Raw genomic sequence first — 22,484 nt, 5'->3', positions numbered from 1 at the left:
ATTAACCTAATTAGCAAGGGAAAAAATTTTAAACACAAGCTTTATGGTTCAAACACAAGGACACACATCTTATATAAAATTAAGGCAGAGAACCAGACGTACCAGCCTCAGGAAATCTAGAGTTAGAAGCCAGCCTAGTCTAAGACCCTGTCTCAGGAAAAAAAAAAAAAATGACTAATTTGATTTCTAAAAATGTAAGTTTTTAAAGGTACCATGTCTAACATAAATTAGAAACTAATGCTTTGCTACACTTTACTAAAGATGAAATTTAAAATATCTGATCATATGAGCAAAAGAATGGAAGAGGCTAAAAGAGTGGCTCAAGTGGTAGAGCACTTGCCTGGAAAGCATGAGGCTGAGTTCAAACTCCAGTATCACCAGAAAAAAAGCATAGAAACTCAGTATTATAAAAGTCGACTCTCTCCCTTACACCTATTAATCCATTAATTTACATAATTTAACTAAAATCCCAACAGACTGGGGTAGGAGGAATGCAGTTTTTAATTTTTTTTTCATTTTCACTGTTTTTGTCAACAAATCAAATTTTTTTTTTCATTTTTCTTTTATTATTCATATGTGCATACAAGGCTTGGTTTATTTCTCCCCCCTGCCCCCACCCCCTCCCTTACCACCCACTCCACCCCCTCCCGCTCCCCCTCTCAATACCCAGCAGAAACTATTTTGCCCTTATCTCTAATTTTGTTGAAGAGAGAGTATAAGCAATAATAGGAAGGAACAAGGGGTTTTGCTGGTTGAGATAAGGATAGCTATACAGGGCATTGACTCACATTGATTTCCTGTGCGTGGGTGTTACCTTCTAGGTTAATTCTTTTTGATCTAACCTTTTCTCTAGTACCTGTTCCCCTTTTCCTATTGGCCTCAGTTGCTTTAAGGTATCTGCTTTAGTTTCTCTGCATTAAGGGCAACAAATACTAGCTAGTTTTTTAGGTGTCTTACCTATCCTCACCCCTCCCTTGTGTGCTCTCGCTTTTATCATGTGCTAAAGTCCAATCCCCTTGTTGTGTTTGCCCTTGATCTAATGTCCACATATGAGGGAGAACATACGAACAAATCAAATTTTTAAAAAATAAGAAAATAAAGAGCAACTTCCCTTGCTATTGTTTAAAATGCACTATAAAGTTAAAGTAATTACGCTTGAAAGGGTTGGAGATACAACTCAGCAGAACACTTACCTCACATCCCCAAGAGCCTGGGTTCCGTATCCACCAAAAGACAAAAATGGTGAAATGTTAGCACAGGATTAGATAAAAAAATGAGTATAAAAACAGAACTAAGAACTTGTGGGAAATCAGTATATATTGAATATAGTATTTCAAATCAGTTATTCAACAAATAATGCTACAAATGACTACATGCTTGATATTTAGCTAGATACTACCTTTTATTTTACATCAAAATAAATTTCAGGTGACTTAAATTCAGACCTAAATGAAACTATGAAAGTAAGAAACCATAAAAGTAATAGAGGAAAATGTAGAAAGATATGTACATAATGGTAGGTTAGAGAAAAGCAGAAAACATAAACGTGCACTGATGTATTTGACATGAAACCCTAACACTTCTGTACCCAAACAAAATTAACAGACAAGTGACAGATTTAGAAGATACAGCAGTAAAGGGTACATGAAGGCCCCCAATGAATAACACCTCTTGGGATCTTTGTGTAGTCTCCTTCCACTGACCATGTGACTGCCTTTGCCCAAGGAGACATAAGAAAATGGGATACAAGCAGACATTTGCTAAGAGCTTGCCTTTCTGAGGTAAAGGCTGTTACTGCTACATGAGCGATTGGGGGTGGGGGTGGGGGCAGAAAGAGACAGACAGACAACTCCAATGAATCCAGACAAGTGAATGAAACAGGTAAGACCAGGAGTATGTGTGGTGACCTACACATGATAGTGGCTTTATAGGTGCCTTTCTAAACAGCGTAGATGACCGATACAAAATACACTCACTAAAAAAGTATATAACCAAGGTATTACAAATCACTGTAAGAAAAACTAAACATCCTGGAGCCAGTGTGGTGATACAGACCTACAATCCCAACTACCCAGTAGATGGAGGTAGGAAGCTCGTGGGAAAAAAGTGTAGGCCCTCTGGGGGAGTGTCTCAAGCAGCACACCTGCCCATTCAAAAAAGAAGTGTCCAGTAAGCACACGAAGAGATGCCCAGCTCTACTAGTCACCAAAGAGCCACACACTAAAATAATGAGGTAGCACCTTTTTCTATCAGATTGGCACAGATGAGGAAGGTTGATAATGCCCTGAGCTGGCCGGAAAAGTGGAACTGTGCTAACTTGGTAACGCGTATAAAAACTATGATTCCCTTTAGCGTGGTAACTTCTTTTCGTTTATTATTCCCTCAATGCTTCCTGCACACTCACAGGCCTGTGCTGGGAACTAGCAACAGAGTCAGATCAAACAGGACCTTCACTAATTCAGGTTTCATTCCAAGAATAAAATACTACAGAAGGCTACTGGGTGGGGCAGGGGGATGGGACGGTATCTGGTTTCCACTGACTGCAGTGGAACAGGGGTCAAGGATGCACAAGGAGGCACTGGTTCAGGTGAGTTTTAACAGTATGCTGGACCTGAATGGTGCCAGTGAGATGGACAGAAGTAAGTGGAGTTCAATCTAGGAGGAACCAATCAAATACAGAAAAGAAAGTTCAAGGGAAGAGACTGGGCACAGTAGCTCATCCCTATAATCCCAGGTTCTTGGGAGGTGGACATTGGGAGGCAAAGATCAGGAGGACGGCAGTTTGAGGCCAGCCAAGGCAAAATGTTAGCTGGGGAGGGGAGGGGAAAGGAGAGGAGGGGTAGAAAGATTATCTTCATTTTATTTCTGCAACTTTACCCTAAATATATGAACACAAGACATATAAACAAAGATGTTCACATAAGAGTTTTTATAACAAAAGTAGTGAAACAAATATAAAAGTACATCCCCAAGTGATTAATAAAATCTATCCGCCCAAAGAGATGAAATACTACGTCATTAAAAATCATATAGCTCTGTATTGAGTGACAAGAATTATTTGCAAAAAGTGCCAGCTGTAACACACACAGTACATTTCCATTTTCAAATAGTGCAGTCTCACTGTACTTGTAACACAGGCATATTCATGACTGCATACACTACAGGAGGTCTAGAAAGCTATACTTCAAAGTGCTCAAGTTCTACATAGCTTGGCTCTGAGTTTTTAGTATCTTCATACTTTCCATACTTCCTAAAATTTGTACTATTTTATAATGGGGAAAATAATCGGTTCAGTTTCAAAACTACAACAAATACAGTTTAAGGAGACTATAAATAAATAAAAGAAAAGGAATGTCTCGGTACTGCAGAACAAAGAGGACACTCAAATAACCACATTTAATAATCATAAATCCTGTACGGAAAGATCCCTTTACTGGCCTGAAAAACAAGCAACCTGGCCTCCCTTGAGATTTGACCTAAAGAGCCATTCTTTTTCTTTTACTTATGTTCCAGAGTTCCTTATTAAGTTTCTCCCCTACCAAACATCAAATATAACACAGATAACAAAAGTACAGAGGACTTCCCAAGCCCAGTGAAATAATCGTTTTGAATTCATACCACCACCACCAGACATGACCAAGACAACCAAGACCAGATGTCCTACAGTAGGGCTTTTACCACTGGAAAGGCACTCAGTTCACTTAAAAATGTCACCAAGGCTACCTCATTCCCAAAGCACAAAACTCAGTTATCTTAAACAGACTCCAGTTTCTTGAAGATTCTGACAGGTTTACTTCACCACATTTTACTGGTGGCTTTTGTCATCATTTACAAGGCTACCAGAGAGATGGCCTTCACCACATTTTACTGGTGGCTTTTGTCATCATTTACAAGGCTACCAGAGAGATGGCTAACTTAGCATGAAGCTAGGGCTCCAAAATTTGCCTAGGTTTCCTTATCAGCACTCCCACCTTCCAGTTTCGCTACTGAGGAAGGCCCAGTGGTTGTATCTTCAATCTCTATTCTTTAGAATTGGAAGATGTCAATATTAATCCAAAATAATAAAAATGTCAGCAATAACAACTCTAAAAAGCAAATTAGATTCTCTCCTGGTATTATCTATTCTAGTGACAAGCTAAACAAACAGTAATTCAAGGACTGGTGGTAGGAGGGGTTGATATACAATTCACATACCACAGATTCACTGTTTCTAAGTGAAATGTAGTGGGTTTTAATACATACTTGAGGTTGTTCAACCATCCCCACTGTCTAGATCCAGAAAGAAAGCCCATACCCACATAACAGAAGTCACTTCCCATTCCTCCCTCCCTTCTAGCAACTCTATCCTATCTGTACAGCACGGTCTGTTCCAGATATCTTACAAATGGAACCTCACATATGTAGCCTTTAGGGTCAGCTACCTTCTCTTAGAACAACACTTTCACTCGTGCTCTGGCAGGTATCAGTACTTTCTTTCTGAGGGCCAACTATTATTCCACTGTATGGACGCACCACGCATTGATTATCCATTCATCACCTGAGGGGCATCTGCGTTGCTTCCACTTTGGGGCTATTATGAATTATGATGCAATGAACATTTGCATACAAGAGTTTAGGGGGACATATGTTTTTATTTCTCTTGTGTCTCTAAGTGAAATTGCTAAATCACATAATCTGTATTTAAATTTCTAAGGAACTGCCAAATTATTTCCTAAAGCAACCACACCGTTTTACATAGTGTTTCACATTCTTAACATAAACTTAAGAGACATTAAAACCTTCATAGAAGTAAGGGATTTATTCTTATCAAGCCCATTTTGCATGTCAAGGGTTATGCCAGGGTTTTATTTAATTTCCCCAACAACTCTGTAAGGCAGAAATTGTCTTCATTCTACAGAAGAAATTCAGATATGAAAAAATGCTCACAACCTACTAAAAATCAGTAAGTAAATGTCAAAACTAGAACTTGAACTAGAGTTAACTTCGAAGCCTATGCTCTTACCCTACACCATGCAATTTTCTCTCCACTTACGTACACAAACACCGCTTCACACCAAAAGGACTCTGAGAAAGATGAAGGCTAAATTTATTAAATCACTATAAAACAGAAACTAGTAAAAAATGAAAAGAAATTTCTAAAAATATAAGAAACCAATTTATCTTTAGTCAGTGATGTCCACAGTTACATAAATAGAGCCTACCTGTGACTCTTCTTCCATCAAAGTTTATGCGCTAACAAAACCACAGATAGCTTCTGCTATAGACTGAAGAACTGTGTCCTCCCAATTTATATGCTGATGTTCTACCCCATAAGGTCAGTGTAGTTGAAAAAACTGCTTTTGGCAGGTAATTGTGGTTAAGTGAAGTTATACAGGCAGGGCCCTAGTCCAACAGTATAGTGGCTTTACCAGAAGGAGAGGGCTGGGGGTATGGTTCAGGTAATGGAAAGACTGCCTAGCATGCTGGAGGCCCATTACTGCCACACAGGAAGCGGAGAGAAAGGAAGAGGAGTCCTCCAGTCTGCCCTCCCACTCCCACTCTACCAAGTGAAGACAAAGAGAAGGTAGCCTTCTGCAAGGAGGACACACCCAGACCTCAACATGTGGGCAATGTGACAGAAGACTTCCACTCTCCAGCTGTGAGAGAATAAATCCCTGTGGTTTAAGACACCCAGTCTACAGTATTTTGTCAGGCAGTAGCCTAAGCAAACTAAAATCTTCCCCTCCATTACTATCACCAACTATCAAATTACTGAAATTTCAACCATTGACAAAAGATGGGGGCGCCGTGGTGCACATTTATAATCTCAGCTACTTGGGAGGCTCAAACAAGGAGGAAGGAGGTTTGAGGCCAGCTTAGGCGAAAAGTCAGCAAGATCCCCTCTCAACAAATTGGACATGGTGTGCGCTCTTGTGATCTCAGCTTGAAGGCACAGGAAGGAAGATCTATGTCTGAAGCCAGCCCCCAGGACAAAAAGTGCCAGACTCTATCTAAAAAATAACTAAAGCAAAAAAGGGTTGAGGGCATGGTTAAGGTGGTGGAGCATCTGCCTAGCAAGTGCAAAGGCCCTGAGCTCAAACCCCAGTACAAAGACCACAAGAAAAGGAAGGAAAGAAGGGAAAGAAGAGAAAGAACAAAACAGGCATTGAACAGAGTAGAAATAAGTTAAACCAAGAGAGAGACAAAAGTTCAAAAAGATTTGAGTTCTTTAACCAAAGAGACTAAAAAACAGAATAATGGTCTTTTATTAACCAGGATATAATGATAAAGTCAGGTATCCTACAAAAGAAGCTTTGGAGTTAGACCTGAGAGACTCTCTGGCCACTTCTGGGCTTTGTCAAGGAGAAAAATACAAAACACCCATTCCTGTAGTTATGATACTGTTCTTTGTTTCATTCAATAATTTCACTAGCACTTATCTATCAAATACTGAACATCATATAGCACCTAGTTCAGCTTCTAGCACATTAGGGGAACTCCAAAAATGTTATTGTTAGTGTTAGTAAATTAGATTCTATAAAAGAACTCCACAGTCTAGTCAAACTTTTATATGGATACCAGTATTTGCCAATTTGCCAACATTCTGCTGATACCACAAATATAAAAATGTAGGTCCTTAGGATGGCAATGTGGCTCAATGGTAGAGCAGCACCTAGCATGCCACAGGCCTTGGGTTCAAATCCCAGCACCACCAGAGAGAGAGAGAGAAAGAGAGAAGAAACAGGCCCTGTTCTCAAGGAACTTACAACAGTAGGTCAATCAGAATTAGGTAATTATAAAACAGTATAAAAATGCAACAGCCCTGGTGCAAGTGGCTCAGGCTTATAATCCTACCTATTGAGGAAGCAGAGATAAGGAGGATCCCAGTTCTAAGCTAGCCCGGGCAAATGGTTCTAGAGACCCTATCTTGATAAAAGCCATCACAAAACAGAGCTGGTGGAGTGGCTTAAGTGACAGAGCACCTGCCTTGCAAGTGTGAAGTCCTGAGTTCAAACCCAAGTACTGTCAAAAAAAAGCAACAGCAAAAACATATACAGAGTGTGCAAAGACACACAGGAATGGCTGGGGTGGAAAGTAGGGAAAAAGTCAGGAGCTAATTCTCAGAAGGTGGAGGGAAGCCTCCCTTATTTGGGGCAGCATCCACTCATTTCCATTCAGAAATTTCAAAGGGGGAAAAAGAAAACAGAACAGGGATCAGTAACTTCAAGCTGGCACAGAAACGTTTTAAGTATTCTTTCACTCCCCAACAAATGTATAAAAATTGACATCACCTTTTTCCAAATCTTTCTAACACTCTGATAAAGACTGTGTTTTACAAGTTACACAACTAATTATCAAAACCATCAATCCAGCATGCAATTTCTTCTCCACCAGTCAAATGTTGTCTGCCTAGTTATTCTGCTTATTCCAACTGGGCAAACAAGGTATTCAAAACCTTGAATGCAATATAAAGTTCAGCAAATTTTCACAGATTTACTCAATAAATACCAATACTGACATTTAGAAAACTGAAGATGTGGATCCTGCTGATAATACAAATCTTTGTGGGAGAGTCATAAATCCAGCAAACTACAAGTATAAATGAAAGTCAATGGGAACAGAGAGCATCCTTTCAAGGGTAGCTCACTTGATACTACAATCCTGTGAAATAACAGGATTACCTCCATTTTCACCAATTTGCTCAATTAACAAGTCAGTATATATAATAACCCAGATCTTCTGATTCTTGATTGTATCACTCTAAAATGTATATTAAATTTATCACTACCATAAGTGAAATCATAAGAAGCACTTCAAAGACTCTAAATATACACACAGGAAGTCCTCACATATAAAATAAGGTTGGAGTAGGTCACAGATGGCACCACAGGAACTAACCTCCAGTGCCAGTCTCTGGGCCCATGTGCCAAATTATCATTAATAAATTATGTTATTCCTTCCCAAATTATCATTAATAAATTGTGTTATTCCTTCCCATCAAGCCCACAAATGCCATCAACAAGGTAACCACCACCAAGTGGAAAAGGTAAGCGAAGCGTAACCTTTTTGACCTCCTTGATTAAATAAGGTCCAGAGGACAAGCAAACTGCCCAAAACTTTACCCAACCAGCCTAAAATAGGAGGCCTCAAAAAGAGAGCAGTGATGTAACTATATAATGCTCACAAGCACACAAAGCAGCTTCTATTATCATTTGATCCTCACCACCTAGTAAAGAACTGGCTCTATCTTTACTTTTCAAAAATGTATCAGTGAAACTATGTGCTTAGTAAGTGGCTTGGACAAGCCCTCACAACCCCACTATGCCTCTTCACAAGAGAAAGTCAGAGCAACCTTAGACTATTTAACATAGATGCAAGAATGCCAATCCAAAATTGTCTGAGCTATTTCTAACCATTAGACTAAGACAAGGTCTTCTTTCTGTAAAAAATTAAAAATTTCGAGTAATTCACCAACTAATGTTAAAAGATGAAATCATTTAAAAGGCATACACACTGTCTTGTGTACACACCACACATACACCTTTCAGTCAAAAAGCATCTTATACTCTTGAAACATTACATAAATGAAAAATGGGATAAGACCAAAAACTTCAATGGAATACTAAAAGTACCAGTTTTTTTTGTCTCAACTCTCTCACTATCCTATGTAAGTAACAGACTTTTTCATTTTTTAATGTTCATCTTTAAGAAAAATATTATCAAGCAAAACTACATATAGCCTTCCCCCCCCCCCCAGGGTAGGACTGGAGTTTGAACTCAAAGACTTTGCTCTTGCAAAGCAGACGCTCTACTGCTTGAGCCACACCTTCAGTCCATTTTGCTCCCGGTTAGTTTTGGAGATGGGGTCTCTTGACCTATACTCCCAGGCTGGCCTTAAACCTCAATCCTCCTGATGTCAGCCTCCCAAGTAGCTAGGATTGTAGGCGTGAGCCACATTTTACGTATGCAGAGTGCCTTATAACTGCTTCAGGAATGTTAAGTGTTATTCAGTTCCCTTTGAGTAAGACTGCATCATATCTCAGCAAGCACGCTGGTCCTGAAATTAGTCTTCTGAGAGATGTTACCACAAATACTTATGCTGTAACAATTCATCACTTCCTTTTGTCAGAGTTCTGACCAACTTGTGGACGGCCTTAGGAACACGAGGACTATCCTTCACATAACTAAAAATGACTGTATTTAAAGGCTAACATTTATGTCCTACAGTACTTGAAAGCACCGTGGAACTAGTCAATAGTAATGAAAAGCCCTTGCTTAAGCACCAAAATATCCCAAAGACTGCTATCAGCAGGAGAATCTTTTACCTCACACCACACCATCCCACTTTTACAGAATCTAGGCAGACCCAAGTTGCACAAACCACCTGCCAAGTCATCCAGTGCCTTTCAAAGTGAAAAACTGATCCTTTTTCTGCTCTTAAATTATTCAAAAGTAGCCTACAAAGAATTACCAGGGACTGCTTAAGCAAACTTTTTAGACACAGGTATTGTGTTTTGCATTTATACTACTAGAAAAACAGCAGTGTGATTCGCCCCCTCCACACTTAAGGAACAGAGAGAGAAAATAGAAGTTACATTTTACTAGAAAAGGAACTTTTAAACTGAAGACATAATTTATCTGAGACAGACTGACATCGTACGTGACAGTGATTAAACTTTTCTGAGACCCCAAACTTTAATTTTCCCCCTTCCCAATCTCTGAACTAGACTTTAATGACTGTATTTTTAAATACTGCATTTCCATTGTTTAACATTTTCAATGTTAAGATAAATCTAGCCAAGTTTAAGAAAAACCGTTAACTTCTGATCTGCAAGACCACTACAGCATTAAATCTCTAAAGCAGAAATCAACAATGTATAGCATTATAAGACAAAACATTATGTATATTTCATTAGCTTTTGAATTTTCAAAGACATCGGTAGATTGATTTAAAAAAAAAAAGTACAAACATACAACTGAAGTTTCTGAAGCTGTATTTTACAAGGATTAATTATGGTGTCTGGCTTGTATGCATAATTATTTCTCTTAAACTGATCCGTTACATTTGAAAATAACGTGTGAAATCACCAAGGAAAAGGAGTCACACTTGGACTGCATTAAACAAAATTTTAAGGCCATCATAAATACAGGTCTGTAACCGGGAATCAAATTAGAAATAATTCAAATGCACAGTAAGCTTCCGTATAGCAAAAAATACATTAAAAAGCAAAATGGGATTGCTTTTAACTCTGATAAGGAAAAAACATGAAACAAGTTTAGAATGGGAATTCCTTAAATTGAGGAAGAATTCAGATGACATGACATTTTCTTGCCAAAGGGGAGGAATCCGTGGATTATACCATTCAAATCTCGTTGTATTATTACGTTATAAAGGTCTTGGCAACGGTTAGCCATTAATCTTTAACACAAAGGAGACTCAAATCCAAACGAACTGTAAGACTATCTCTTCCCGGAGAGGGAAAGCCAGCAACTGACTTTATCCACGATTGTTTAACCTAAAGGCAAGGCCTTCGGGGATGATAAGGCAGAACGGACCGGCTTCGGTCTACCAGGTCCCATTTCTCACCAAGTCTTGCACCAATCCGAACAGAGAGGGTTATGGACACAGACCGGGCTTAGGGAAGGCTGGGGGGACTCCGAGGAATGACACGCCGCATCGTGGTTGGCTCTCCTACACAATTGGAGCAGCGGAGACGACACGCATCACCCCATATGCTTCTTCGTGTCCACTCCCCGCTTTCCGGGGAGCTGAACCCCCTTTGCCTCCGTCGTATCGACCCGAGGACAGGGCGGCTGCGGCAATGCGCACGCCGCGCTCCCGCCACCGCGCGCCCGGACCGGGGACCCCCGCCCGCCCGCCCCGCCGCGCGCGCCCCCCGCCCCCCAGAGCGCACCTGGCCGGGCCCCGGGCCCCGGGCCTCCCACCAAACTTTTCCTCCCCGGGACCCGGGCTCGAGGCCCGGCGCGGACCCCGGCGACGCGGGAAATACCTGCCGGTCTGCAGCCCGCGCTCCTCCTCGCCCGCGGCCCTCCCCATCGCCCGCTCCACGAGCCCGCGGACGGCGCCCGCGCGGGTTCGAGCCCGGGGAGCCCGGGGTGGGGGGTGGCAGGCAGGACGCACGAGACGGCGGGGACCGCAGGTCGGGAGGGGACACCGCAGGGACAAAGGCAGGCCGGGCGCCGGCTGGCTGGCGTGGCCCCGCGGCGGGTCGGGCTCCGCGGCACAATGGCCGGCGCCCGCGCGCCCCTCACCTCATGGTGCCGGCGGCGCCGCGGTGACCGGCGCGGGACGCCGAGCCGAGCGAGTCTCCTCAGGGGCGCAGCGCGGCGAGGCGAAGGTCGGGCTCCACTCCGGTGGCCGCAGCTACACCATCGCCGCGCGGACCGACGCGCCGGCCGCGGCGACACGGGGACTGCGGAGGGCGCGGGGCCGCAGCGCGGGTGTCCTCGTCCTCTTCGGCCGCCCTCCAGGTGCCGCCCGCCCGCCCGCTCCCCAGGCCCGCGTCCGCCCGCCCGCCCGCCGCGCCGCCGAGGCCGAGAGGGACCCGCAGCTGCTGCAGCCGCGGGAGGAGACTCGGGAGCGCCGCGGGGCGCCGGGGGCGGGGCGCGGGGAGCGCGCAGGCGCCTCCCTCCTCCCCCGCCCTCCTCCGCCCCGCCCCTCCCGTTCTCATCCTCCCTCCTCCCCTCCCCTTCCCTCCTCGCCCCTCCCTCCTCCCTCCTCCCCCGCCCCCCTCCGCCCCGCCCCTCCCGTTCTCATCCTCCCTCCTCCCCTCCCCTTCCCTCCTCGCCCCTCCCTCCTCCCTCCTCCCCCGCCCCCCTCCGCCCCGCCCCTCCCGTTCTCATCCTCCCTCCTCCCCTCCCCTTCCCTCCTCGCCCCTCCCTCCTTCCTCCTCCCCCGCCCCCCTCCGCCCCGCCCCTCCCGTTCTCATCCTCCCTCCTCCCCTCCCCTTCCCTCCTCGCCCCTCCCTCCTCCCCTTCCCTCCTCGCCCCTCCCTCCTCCCCCTCCCCTTCCCTCCCTCCTCCCCCTCCCCTTCCCTCCGCCCTCCGCCCTCCTCCCTCTAGGGGCGAGGGGGCTGCGGGGGGAGGGAGGGCCGGGGCTGTGGGGGAGGGGCTGGGGGCGGGGCGGTGGCTCCAGCGGCCCTTTGTTGCCTGGCGCCCCGCCCCCTCCTCGCCCCCTGCGGCTCGGGCCGCCCCGCCCGCAGTCGGCGGGGTCCGGCTTCCCCTAGGCCGCGGACCTCGGAGCCCCGCGGCGGCGCGAGGAGAGGGAGGCGGGGGCCCCCGCGACCGCACCGGGGGGCAGGGGGCGTCCAGAGCGCGTCAAGGTGGTGGACCCGCGCCCCGCTCCAGCGCTCCGGGGGGGCCCGCGCAGCGCCGACGGTGGGAAGCGCTCGGCCTGGAGCGAGCGAGCCAGCGCAGCCGCCCCAGGACCGCGGGCAGCGGGAGCCGAGGGGAGACGGCCGCTGGAACCCTCTGTCGTCACCGGCAGAAAGGGAATCCCGGCCGGGGGCGGGGAGGGATGCGAGCTGGGGGAGCTCAGATGCTGCCTGTCATTCACCTCGTCTGCACATCGCCTCCTCCAAAACCTGGAGGGGAAATGCTGGCGAGGCGAGCATCGAAGTCAAATGGGGCGGGGGGTGGGGGGCGTCTAAAGCCAGAATGAATAGTTGTGGGGGCTCCAGGATCCAAGCAAATCCAGTAATTAATGAAATTTTGAACCAAATTAAAGCCCTCTGCATCCCAAGGGGGGAGAAGACTGAGATGGAAAAGGTTGCTTGCTGCTGCAGGGTTTGTGTTAACCGAGGCTCTAATCCAAAATGGAGGGCCTGCCATGACTGCAGAATCCATTCAAAAGTTTCGGGGTTCTGTTTTAAGATGGGGTACGATTCAAATGCTGGTTGTGAAGGCTGGAAAAATGTGCACTTCCCAAGGAAAAGCAAACACATTCTAGTTATCCTTGGTCAATGCCTGTCCTGTCTGCAAAAGAATGGTATAACCCAGTTTTAGCTATGAAAAGCTTCCTGTTGCAAGAGCTCAACACAGAGTTATTTTGTTTTTGAAAGCTGCAGTCCCGGACCAACAGCCCTGCAGAACCAGTGACCTGGAGCGATGGCACAGGACCAGGGTGGCCTCAGGTAGTAGAGAGCACGGTGCCTCTGCCTTAAACATGGTGTACTTGAAGAACGCTAATTTCCACCCACATATCTAATTACAGCTTGCCATCACAGAGAGCATTTTATTCAAGGATCTCCAAGGACTGGAGAGAAAACAGCCTTGCCAGTCAAGTGTCCTTGTTGCCATATTACAAGGAGAGGCAGGGAAATAGAGGGCTCAAGCAGCTGGATGCACTAGTGTAATAGATATGACTAAAAAAACAGTTACTAAAAGGGGCATTGTCTTCAAATAAATGTAGTTTAAAAAGTTTGCATGTCAAATTGAGGAACTTCTTTCTTGAAAAAAGTATAAAGACACATTGAACCATCTTGAGACAGTATTAGTAAGACATATTCAGTCACAAAGCAGTCACAGCAATTTGCCTTAGTCCATACCGACACAGTAAATCCACTTGTGTTTCAGGGAAAAATCTTACAAAGGGCCAAAAGGGGTGGAGATATTGCTGTACGGACTTAAGCTATCTCCTGCCAGAGACAAGAAACAAGGATAAAAATTCCTTACAGATGACTCCATAACCCACTTCTCATTTGTGGAAGTTAATCCGTCCTGAGCTAAATTAGTCATGTATAGCCATCACCTTTATCCTAACAGCAAATGTTCCACTGGTCCAGGCACCAAGTTAAGCAATCTGGGAGGAAAATGCTATTCTTGTTTTCTGTGTTTATTAAAAATGTACCAGCCAAGAATTTTGGCTACCTACAACCGTTTCCATCCTTTTGAATGGCAGCCCGCCAGTTCACAAGTTGGTCATACCAGTGCCTTTGAATTTAGATATTTCAATGGGTGGCCTCACCCCCAAAGGTCATTCTCTGGAAGGGCAATTTGTTGTTTATGACAACATGTTACTGCTTCTTGTTCATATTTGGTTTAACAAAGAAGACAAAAAGGAAACTTGAACTAGGAAATCACAGACCAGTTCTGGTAACAGGAAACATTGTGGAATGTGTTGCTATTAAAATAAAAGAACCTTGGAGATGGAAGGAATTGTAAGTCTGACATTCATTTTTAGAAAGAAGGATGTGAGGCTCAGAGAGGTTAATGAAGGAACTTGGCCAAGATGATTGTGCAGTGACTTTGTGGTAGAAGTGAACTTAAACCCAGGATTGCCAAATTTGGTTCATGTCTCCTTCTACCATCTCCTACTGATTTCCTATGGCATAAGTAAGAGTCCATCACAACAGAAAAATTAAAGCTGATTCTCCTCTCGTGAACCTTGCAACATTCAACCGTGGCTGAATGTTGAAAATCATTTGAAAGCCAGCAAATGGTTCATGCCTGTGATACCCTCACTTAGGGTAGGAGGATTGTGAGTTCAAGCCCAGCCTGGGTTACACAGCAAGTTTGAGGCCAATGTAGGCTATATAGCAATACTCTGCCTCAAAAAAAAAAATTGAACTCTTTTCTTACAAGGGTCATCCAGCTGGAAGCCCAATGCCTGACCCATAGGGAAGTAGATATTTCAAAAGTGAATAACTGAATAAATGAAGGAGTGAGTGAGTGAATGAATGATTGCTCTAATTTAAGATAAAGAGGAAACTATTCACCAAAAGAAATACACTGTGTGTGTGTGTGTGTGTGTGTGTGTGTGTGTGTGTGTGTGTTGGGAATCTAAACCAGGGTCTTGCTAAATCTATGCTCTACCATTGAGCTACATACCCAGCCCCAACTTTCTTCCTCACACCGAGTATATGGACCTCAACTTTCCTTCACAAAAATTTCTTACCCTAACACACTGTCTTAGTAGGAGACCCACTCCAAGTCCTCCGCATTCACAGCCAGCGTGAGGAGTTGGCCTATATAGTCTGTTAGCAAAATGCACTCAGAGAGTGGAAGAAAACATGCAGGAGCCCTGTCTGTGTAGCCCTGAGGGTTCCTTGGAACAGACCTCGTGGAAGTCAGACTGGTCTGAGGGCAGCAGGGTAGGCTTGTCCTCCATTTATGGGCATGAGGAGGGTACATGACTAATGCTGTCAGCAGTCAGGAAAGCAGAGCTATGGATGGAGCACGGTCCCCTACCACCCAATCAAATGACTCTCCCTGGACTTACTTGGGATGGATGAAGAAGGAAAGGCAATTTGGAGTGAACTTTCTGCTTGTGTTTAACAGTGTTGTGTTTTTTTGTGCTGATTAGTACACAGTGTAATTTTGTCTCCCCAAGATTGGGGAAAATATAATGTATAACATGACATTCCATAGGACTGAGGATATTTTTATTACTCATCTTTCACTCTGATCTGCCCACATGCAATCTCAGCTCTAAAACATTATCAGGAGACATTAGAGGAAACTTTTGGCCTCCCTGCCATTTGCATTTTTCTTCAGTTTGTCATTTACCTCCTTTCCAAATTAGGATTTTATTCAGTTAATTTCGTTTCTTCTTCCCCAGAGTCTTTTCTTAGCTCAACAGTGTTTAGACTTGGCAGAAGATCCCCATAGCCGGAGAGGTATTGGAGTTGCATTAATCAGTGGAGATCATATGCTATAAAATGCAATGTGTCATTTCCACACAACTCAGCCATGGCTGCCATTAAAGAATATGGCAGGACGGCTCCAATTCTAGACCATGGTGCTTTAGCAAATGATTGAAAGGAAGTATCATCATAATCTAATTCTGAACTCAGTTTATAAAATCTGGCAGGTGGCATAGACAGTGGTTGCCCTCTTTCTTGCTTCATACTGACACATCCCATTACTGTAATCACGCTTGAGAAGACCAGGCGGTTCTCTCTGACGTTGAGATAAGATGGCAGCTGGCTTTGGGGTATTGCCTCACAAGATCAGAACAGGAGTTAGTGCAGCTTATTTTTTGGCTCGCGACCACAGAAAAGAAAGCTATTGCCAATAGGATATATCCTGAACAAGCTTGCCTAAAATTAATTTACACTGCCTAACACCACCTCTTTTGTAGCTTTTATCCCACCTTTCAAGTAAATTTCAAAAGCTCATTAAAAATCCCAAATATCTCGTGCTTTGAAACTGTTGCTAAGCATGATAACCTGGCCAAATTCTAATTTGAAAATGATCTTCAAATCTTCATTTTCTTGGGTTTACTCTCAAAAGTCAAAGTCTAGTTGGGTCTTCCTCTAGTCAGAAGAAACGATTAAAATAACCAGAAAAACAATTTCATATTGTGTTATTAGTCATACTATGTTCATTTGGCCTCCAAAAATCCCATTACCTTTAGCTCACTTATCTTTAGGATGTAAAATGGTGGTGCTATACTCATTTTATATTTGAAGAAGCAGAGTCCTTTGCTGCCACATTTACTAATAAATGAATTGAGCTACAAATCGAAAATAAAGCCATTGCTGGTTCAACACTTGCCTAGCATTCTGGAGGAATTCTGATTCTCTAGCACTGCCAAAAATAATAATAATAATAATAAAGGGGGGGCTACAGGAAGAATTTAGTTTCATTTCTATCCCCTTTCTGCCTTTCTGTATGGATTCCTGCTTTAAATGAAACCTGACTTAGACAAGCTTTACATTTTTACATTTAAGAAAAGCAATGTTCTTTGAGTCTCTGAACCATAAGGAATGAATGTAGCACAGCTAAGTGATGTGCTGGCCACGAATGACGCCTCACCTGCTAAGCCCTCAGAAACTCAGATAATCCTCAACACTCCCACAAAGCAGGGACCAGTATAGTCATCTTGCTCGAGAAGCTGAGGCACAGAAAGACTAAGAGACTGCCCAAAGCACACAGCTAGTAAATGAGAAAGCGAGAAGGGCCAGCCCCAAATCCCACACCAGAAGACCTGTTTCATTTTACTTCCTCTGACTAGAAAAGAGAAGAGAGGCTGGACGTGTGGCATGCCAAGGCCTGAGTTCCATCCCCAGCACTAAAAAAAAAAAAAAAAAAAAAAACCCTCAAGGTCCACATAGAAAATGGAACTAGCTCATTGAAAAACAAAACAATGCCTCATTCCGCCACAGGAAAATGGAGGCTTGACATGGCTGGTAAATCGAGACATTTGTCTGCACCAAGCTGTGAATAGACCCTTCCCTTCGGCAGACGTGGGGCCTCCAGGACCTGGGTTTGTGCCTTCCACGATGCGGGGTTCAATGAATAATCTCCAAATTAACGCTTGGACTTTTATTTCCAGAATAACTGGCAGGTAGCCAGTGGTCATTCGCTCATTCTTCACTCCTTCTACTTGGACACTCTAGCCACGAAACAAGCAGGAGTTCATAGAGCTTGTTGGGATAGAGTTTCTTAAACCAGCTCAATGAAAATGCTACTTTTTTTTTTGTTGCATACGAGGGGATAAAAGGAAGCTAAGTTGTGTGTGGTGTGTGTGTGTATGTGTGTGATCTTTTTGCTTTATTTGGGGAGTTGGATTTTGTTGCTGTTGCTTTTGTTTGTTTTTTTGAAACAAGGCTGTGCTATGTAGCCTAGGCTGGTCTTGAACTCGTAATCCTCCTTGCCTCAGCTCCCCTAGTGTGCTGGGGTTACAAGGTTGTGCTACCATGTCTGAGTGGTTTCATTGTTTTTTTGTTTTAAAATTACTGCCTAAGTGTAATGTACATAATTTGATGAGCTTGAATATATGCACACATGGATGAGCCCATGTGGATTTTTAAAGCTATTTTAGAAGTGTCTACATTCTCTTTATTAATATTGCAATTGGTGTCAGATAGATAAGGGAGGGAGGCAGCCCTGACTGCCTTTAACTTTGGTGGTTTGCAAAGCAAACATAAAAGACTTAGCATCAGATGAGATATGCCAAATGCTTTGAAGAGAATTCATCAATTTCTTCACTTACAGCCTTTTTCTTGGTGATGCTGAGGTTTGAACTCAGGACCTTGTACTTGCTAGCCAGACACTGTACCACTTGTACCACTCTACCAGCTCTGTTTTGCATTGGATTTTTTTGAGATAGGGTCTTACAAACTATTTGCTCAGGCTGGCTTCCAACCTCGACCCTCCTGATCTCTGCCTCCTGAATAGCTAGATTATAGGCGTGAGCCACTAGCACCCAGCTTTCACTTAATGTCTTATAAAAGACTTTTTTAGGATTTAAATCCTCATTTTTGTCATCAATGCTTGTGGTCACAATACTTCAGGAAAAGGCCCCGAAAAGAACTCTACCATCCAAGCTTCCATTCAGGTTTCCTCATCTACCTCAGGTGCCATTTTACATCTGCCCAGCAGCCGGTAGTCCCTCTCCTCTGCACAGTTCTTGCTCTGGGTCCTTTATAAACTGACTTCACAGAGCATCTCATTATTCTCCGTTTTATTCCACGTCTCTCACTTGCAAATGATATTTTCCTTCAGGAGTTCACAGTCTGGGCTTTTCCTTCTTACTTTCCACTTTGTTTTCTCTCCTACTACTAATGAGAGGGTGATCCTTGATTTGCTCTATTTGAGTTATATATATCTTTAGGCCTGTTTAATACCACGTCTGGCTCGGCATCCTTTGCCTACTGCATGAGGCCCAAATTAAGTTAAGAAGCAATTCCCAGGATGCTGGCCTGTGATTCCTCATGCCATCCTGGTATCCCAAGCACTGGACAGTATGTTTAATTTTGAACGCTGATGTAACTAGTTAAGTTCATAGTTTATGTCAGGTGTGACTCAATAGTGCTTAGTAACTGTTCTAAGACCACGTAGGGAGACAGACATAGGAAGGAAGAGTAGAAGCAATCTGGGTGGTGATCTAAATGCATAAAATCATTGGCAAGCCAGGTGTCATGGCTCACACCCCTAATCCTAGCTACTCAGGAGGTGGGGATGGGGAGGATCAAAGTTCAAGGCCAGCTTGGGCAAAAAGTTAGTGAGACCCCATCTCAACCATCCCAGCTACTCAGGTGGTGATCCACTCAGGAGAGCAAAGTCCAGGCTAACCCCAGGAAAACTATGAGGCCCTATCCTAAAAATAACTAAAGCAAAAAGAGCTGGGGGCATGGCTTAAGTTGAGAGCACCTGCTTAGCAATCGGAAGGCCCTGAGAAACTCCACTACTGCCAAAAAAAAAAAAAAAAGGAGTAGTTGACTAGGGGCAAGGTGAGACTTTTTGTTAGGATTCTGGCTACAATGAGAACACAATTCAAAGTAGCCTAGTGTTAGAATCTCTTTGAAGTATGCCCTTCAGGCAAGCTAGATCCAGGGGCTCAAACAATGTCATCATCTCCATCTCTTAGCTCAGCTTATCCTTGCCTTTTTTTGTGTTTTGACCAATTTTCTCCCACTGTATATAGTCCCAACTTCACACTCTACCACCATCACTGTGATCTCAAAGCTGGACAGGTTGTCCAACTTCCAGGGACTCTGATTGGCTCAGAGTGAGTCACAGGGCCATCCCGAACCAATCACCACAGCCAGAGTGAATAAGTTCTCTAATTGGTCAGGCAGGACCCAGCTGTGGATGGTCAGGAGGACAGCTCTATCATCAGAGGGGGTGACAGGAAAGAACGTACCATGCTGGCAACCAAATTCAGAAGTATTCAGAGCCCTAATGAGGGAGACCAGGTCTAACTAAACAAGGACAGAATTCTTCAGTGAGGTGGGAGGAGTAAGGGATTTTTCTTCAGTGATAGGAGTCAGTTTACAAAAAGCAGAACCCTCTGAGAGTAATGTTTCTACAAGTCCAAATATAGCCATGGGCAACTCCACCAATGCTGGGCTGTTCCAAGCTGGGCTTGTGCCAACAGCCCGCTCTCCTCAACAGGACAGATGCCAGGGTGACAATAGAGACTGCAGCTCCCTATGAAGCCCATAATCGCCCTCCCTTTTCTCGGTTCTCCTTACCCCTCCCTCCTGCCCAGCTGTGGCAGGTTTTATACAGAAAATTGCCACAATGATGACCCTGTCGATATCTGTGCCTTTGTCTAACCTCTCCCACACTGACTCTGAAGTTGGCTATGTGACTTGCTTTGGCCAGTGGCACAATAGCAAATGTGACAGAAGCAGAGACTTGTAGAGGGCTTCTGGATGCTCTTTGGAAACCTGAGATGGCCATGTGAAGAAGCCTGGTCTGCTTTACTAGAAAGTTTTAGACCACATAGAGTAGAATGGAGTAATTCCAGCTGGGGTCCTGGACCAAGAGCTTGTCAATCCATAGGTTGTGAATGAAGCCATGCTAGATCCTCCAACCCCGGTAGAAGTGACCTAGACCAAAGTGACTGCCTAGTCAGCCCATACAATCTTGAGAAAAAGTTATTGTTTTGGGGGTTTTGTTTTGGTTTGGTTTTGGATATAGCTGCTCCCAGGGATCAAACCCAGGGCCTCAATCATATTAAGCACGCATTCTACCACTGAGCTACAAACTCAGCCCCATAGTTATTGTTTTAAGGCCACCAGAGTTATTGGGAAGTTTGTTAATGCCACAAAACTGATACTCCAGTACAAGTCAAGAACTTCCCATAAATGTTTCAGAAGAACAATGGCTCTTGCACACTGGGGGAAATTTGTGATTGGAACTTCTTTTTTTTCTTTTTTTTTTTCCTTTGGTGATACTGGGGTTTGAACTCAGGGCCTCATGCTTGCTAGGCAGGTGCTCTCTCACTTGAGCCATTCCTCCAGCCTTGTGGTTGAAGCTCTTGCTCCAGTTGTAAGATGTTCACTTTTGCTGTGACCCACCCCATCTCACAACTGCTGGGTTGGAGCTCTTCCTCCAGAAGAAGACAGGAAATCCAAGACAGGGAGGGATGGTCAGGGTGATGAGATGGAAAGAACTCCAAGGGCACCAAATTGTGTGCACATAAGACCATACTTGTGGAGGCTATGAGCCAGAGCTGTAAACTATACTGGGTGGCCTACATTCTGGTTTCTTTCTCTGCTTATTTTCCTTTTTGTTATCCAGAAATACTTAGTAAAGTTTGACTGTTCTGAACTACTCTCAGCTGGTCCACAGGGTACTGAAGTTCAAGTCTGTGGGGGGACATCACCCCTCTCAGGGTGGCAGAGGTGGACATCAGGAAGAGATTTTTCCTACCCATCTAATGAGTTCCTTAGGAGTAAGCACTTAGGAACCAGCTCCTACTCAGCAACCCTTGGCAAGGTCTTCTGTGAGAGACCATTGTTCACACATCATGGCTAAGAAGCAGGCATGAGTAGGGGCGGATCTGTGCTTCTTTCCATGTGAAACAACACTGAGGTCATCCCTCAAAAGAGTTCAAGAAGGCCAGTTCTCTTCTCTGATGAGGGAAGAGGAAAGGAGGCAGATCTGAGAGCGATATTTCAGATCTTGGCTCCATGCGCACTGGGCAGCAGTCCAGCGGATTCACTGCCATGAAGTTGGATTACATGAGATCCAAGAAGGGAATAAGGGGACTGAGCTCAGGCAGCAGATCTCAATGAAGCAGACATCTGGGTCAAGAAGAAGGAAGAATGAGGCTGAGAAAGGGCAGGGAACTCTCTGGAAATACCTGAGTACAGTGGTCTGCAGAAGTCTTGGGAACACACTATACTCCATGTCCATATAAATCTGGCCTTCTGAAGGACCCCTGAAGGACCCCTCAGTCCTTCAGAAGGGGCTTTTCCACCGGGAAGGTTCCAAGCCCCTCTCTGCTGCTCTGAAAATCTTAATTATATTGTGATCTATGCCAGAGGATAAGACATCTATATGAATCACTCTTTTTAAAAAAATGTTTCAAGGGCTAGAAAGCCAACTTGAACTAAGGGGATTGATTCTCTTTCATGTGATGTGACCCCATGAGACCGAGCAGGAAAGCCAGGGTGGCTGGCATCTCAAACCCGGCCTTTGCCTTTCCCTTCTTACCTCTCGCTGGGCATTAGCTTCTCTCCGTCTGATTGACTTCATCACAAAGCTATGACCGCAGCTGCCAGCAGCTCCTGGCTCACCTCTTCCCTGGCCACCAGCGAAGGGCGTGCTCCTCCCCAGTAAACTGTAGGTGGGAGGAACCTAAGAAAAGCTGATTGGCTGAGTGTGTGTCCATGCCTGATCCCAGTGCTGGCCCAGGGGCCAGTACTTCAATTCATCCAGCTTGGGTCAGGTTCCCAGCTGGAGAGCCTTAGAACCACCCCCATGGAGGAAGGGAAGAGAGGCACTTTAAAGGCTTAGGGACAGTTCCCTAAAGATGGAAATCAATCAGTTCTCAATTCTGTCTTCCTTACCAAGTTCTGCTGCTTCCCAGTGGATCACTCATTTAAGGAGTAAGATGGGAAATAATAGTTTACACAATAGCGTAGGAATTACACTTCGGGGCCATGTCATTCTTTTTTCCCACCTTATCACCATATCTTCCCCCACCAAATGTAGTAAAATATGCAAAAATAAGAATCACAATGCCCAAGAATTAAGAAAAAATTAAACCAGCAGCACTAAAGATAGCTCTATCATTTTATTAA

At 44.5% G+C, this 22,484-nt stretch overlaps 1 protein-coding gene across 11 annotated transcripts in view; it reads right to left on the bottom strand.

Annotated features, from left to right (window-relative positions):
* Enah (ENAH actin regulator) overlaps positions 1–21,995 on the bottom strand; it is a 139,156-nt gene extending 117,161 nt beyond the window's left edge. For 10 of the 11 annotated variants that reach the window (XM_074048862.1, XM_074048867.1, XM_074048870.1 and 7 more), the window contains exon 1: positions 21,895–21,995. In XM_074048862.1, the coding sequence (XP_073904963.1) occupies positions 21,895–21,908 (14 nt within the window). In that variant the 5' untranslated portion in view covers positions 21,909–21,995. Of the gene's footprint in view, positions 1–11,253; positions 11,473–21,894 lie in introns of those variants that run through there. The other variant, XM_074048863.1, reaches the window with a different exon arrangement.
* Positions 21,996–22,484: the final 489 nt, after the last annotated feature.

The sequence above is a fragment of the Castor canadensis genome, chromosome 11 (genome assembly GCF_047511655.1).
Source record: "Castor canadensis chromosome 11, mCasCan1.hap1v2, whole genome shotgun sequence".
NCBI lineage: Eukaryota > Metazoa > Chordata > Mammalia > Rodentia > Castoridae > Castor > Castor canadensis.
The sequence above is the reverse complement of the archived record's forward strand: the minus strand, read 5'-3'. Positions and strand labels throughout refer to the sequence as shown.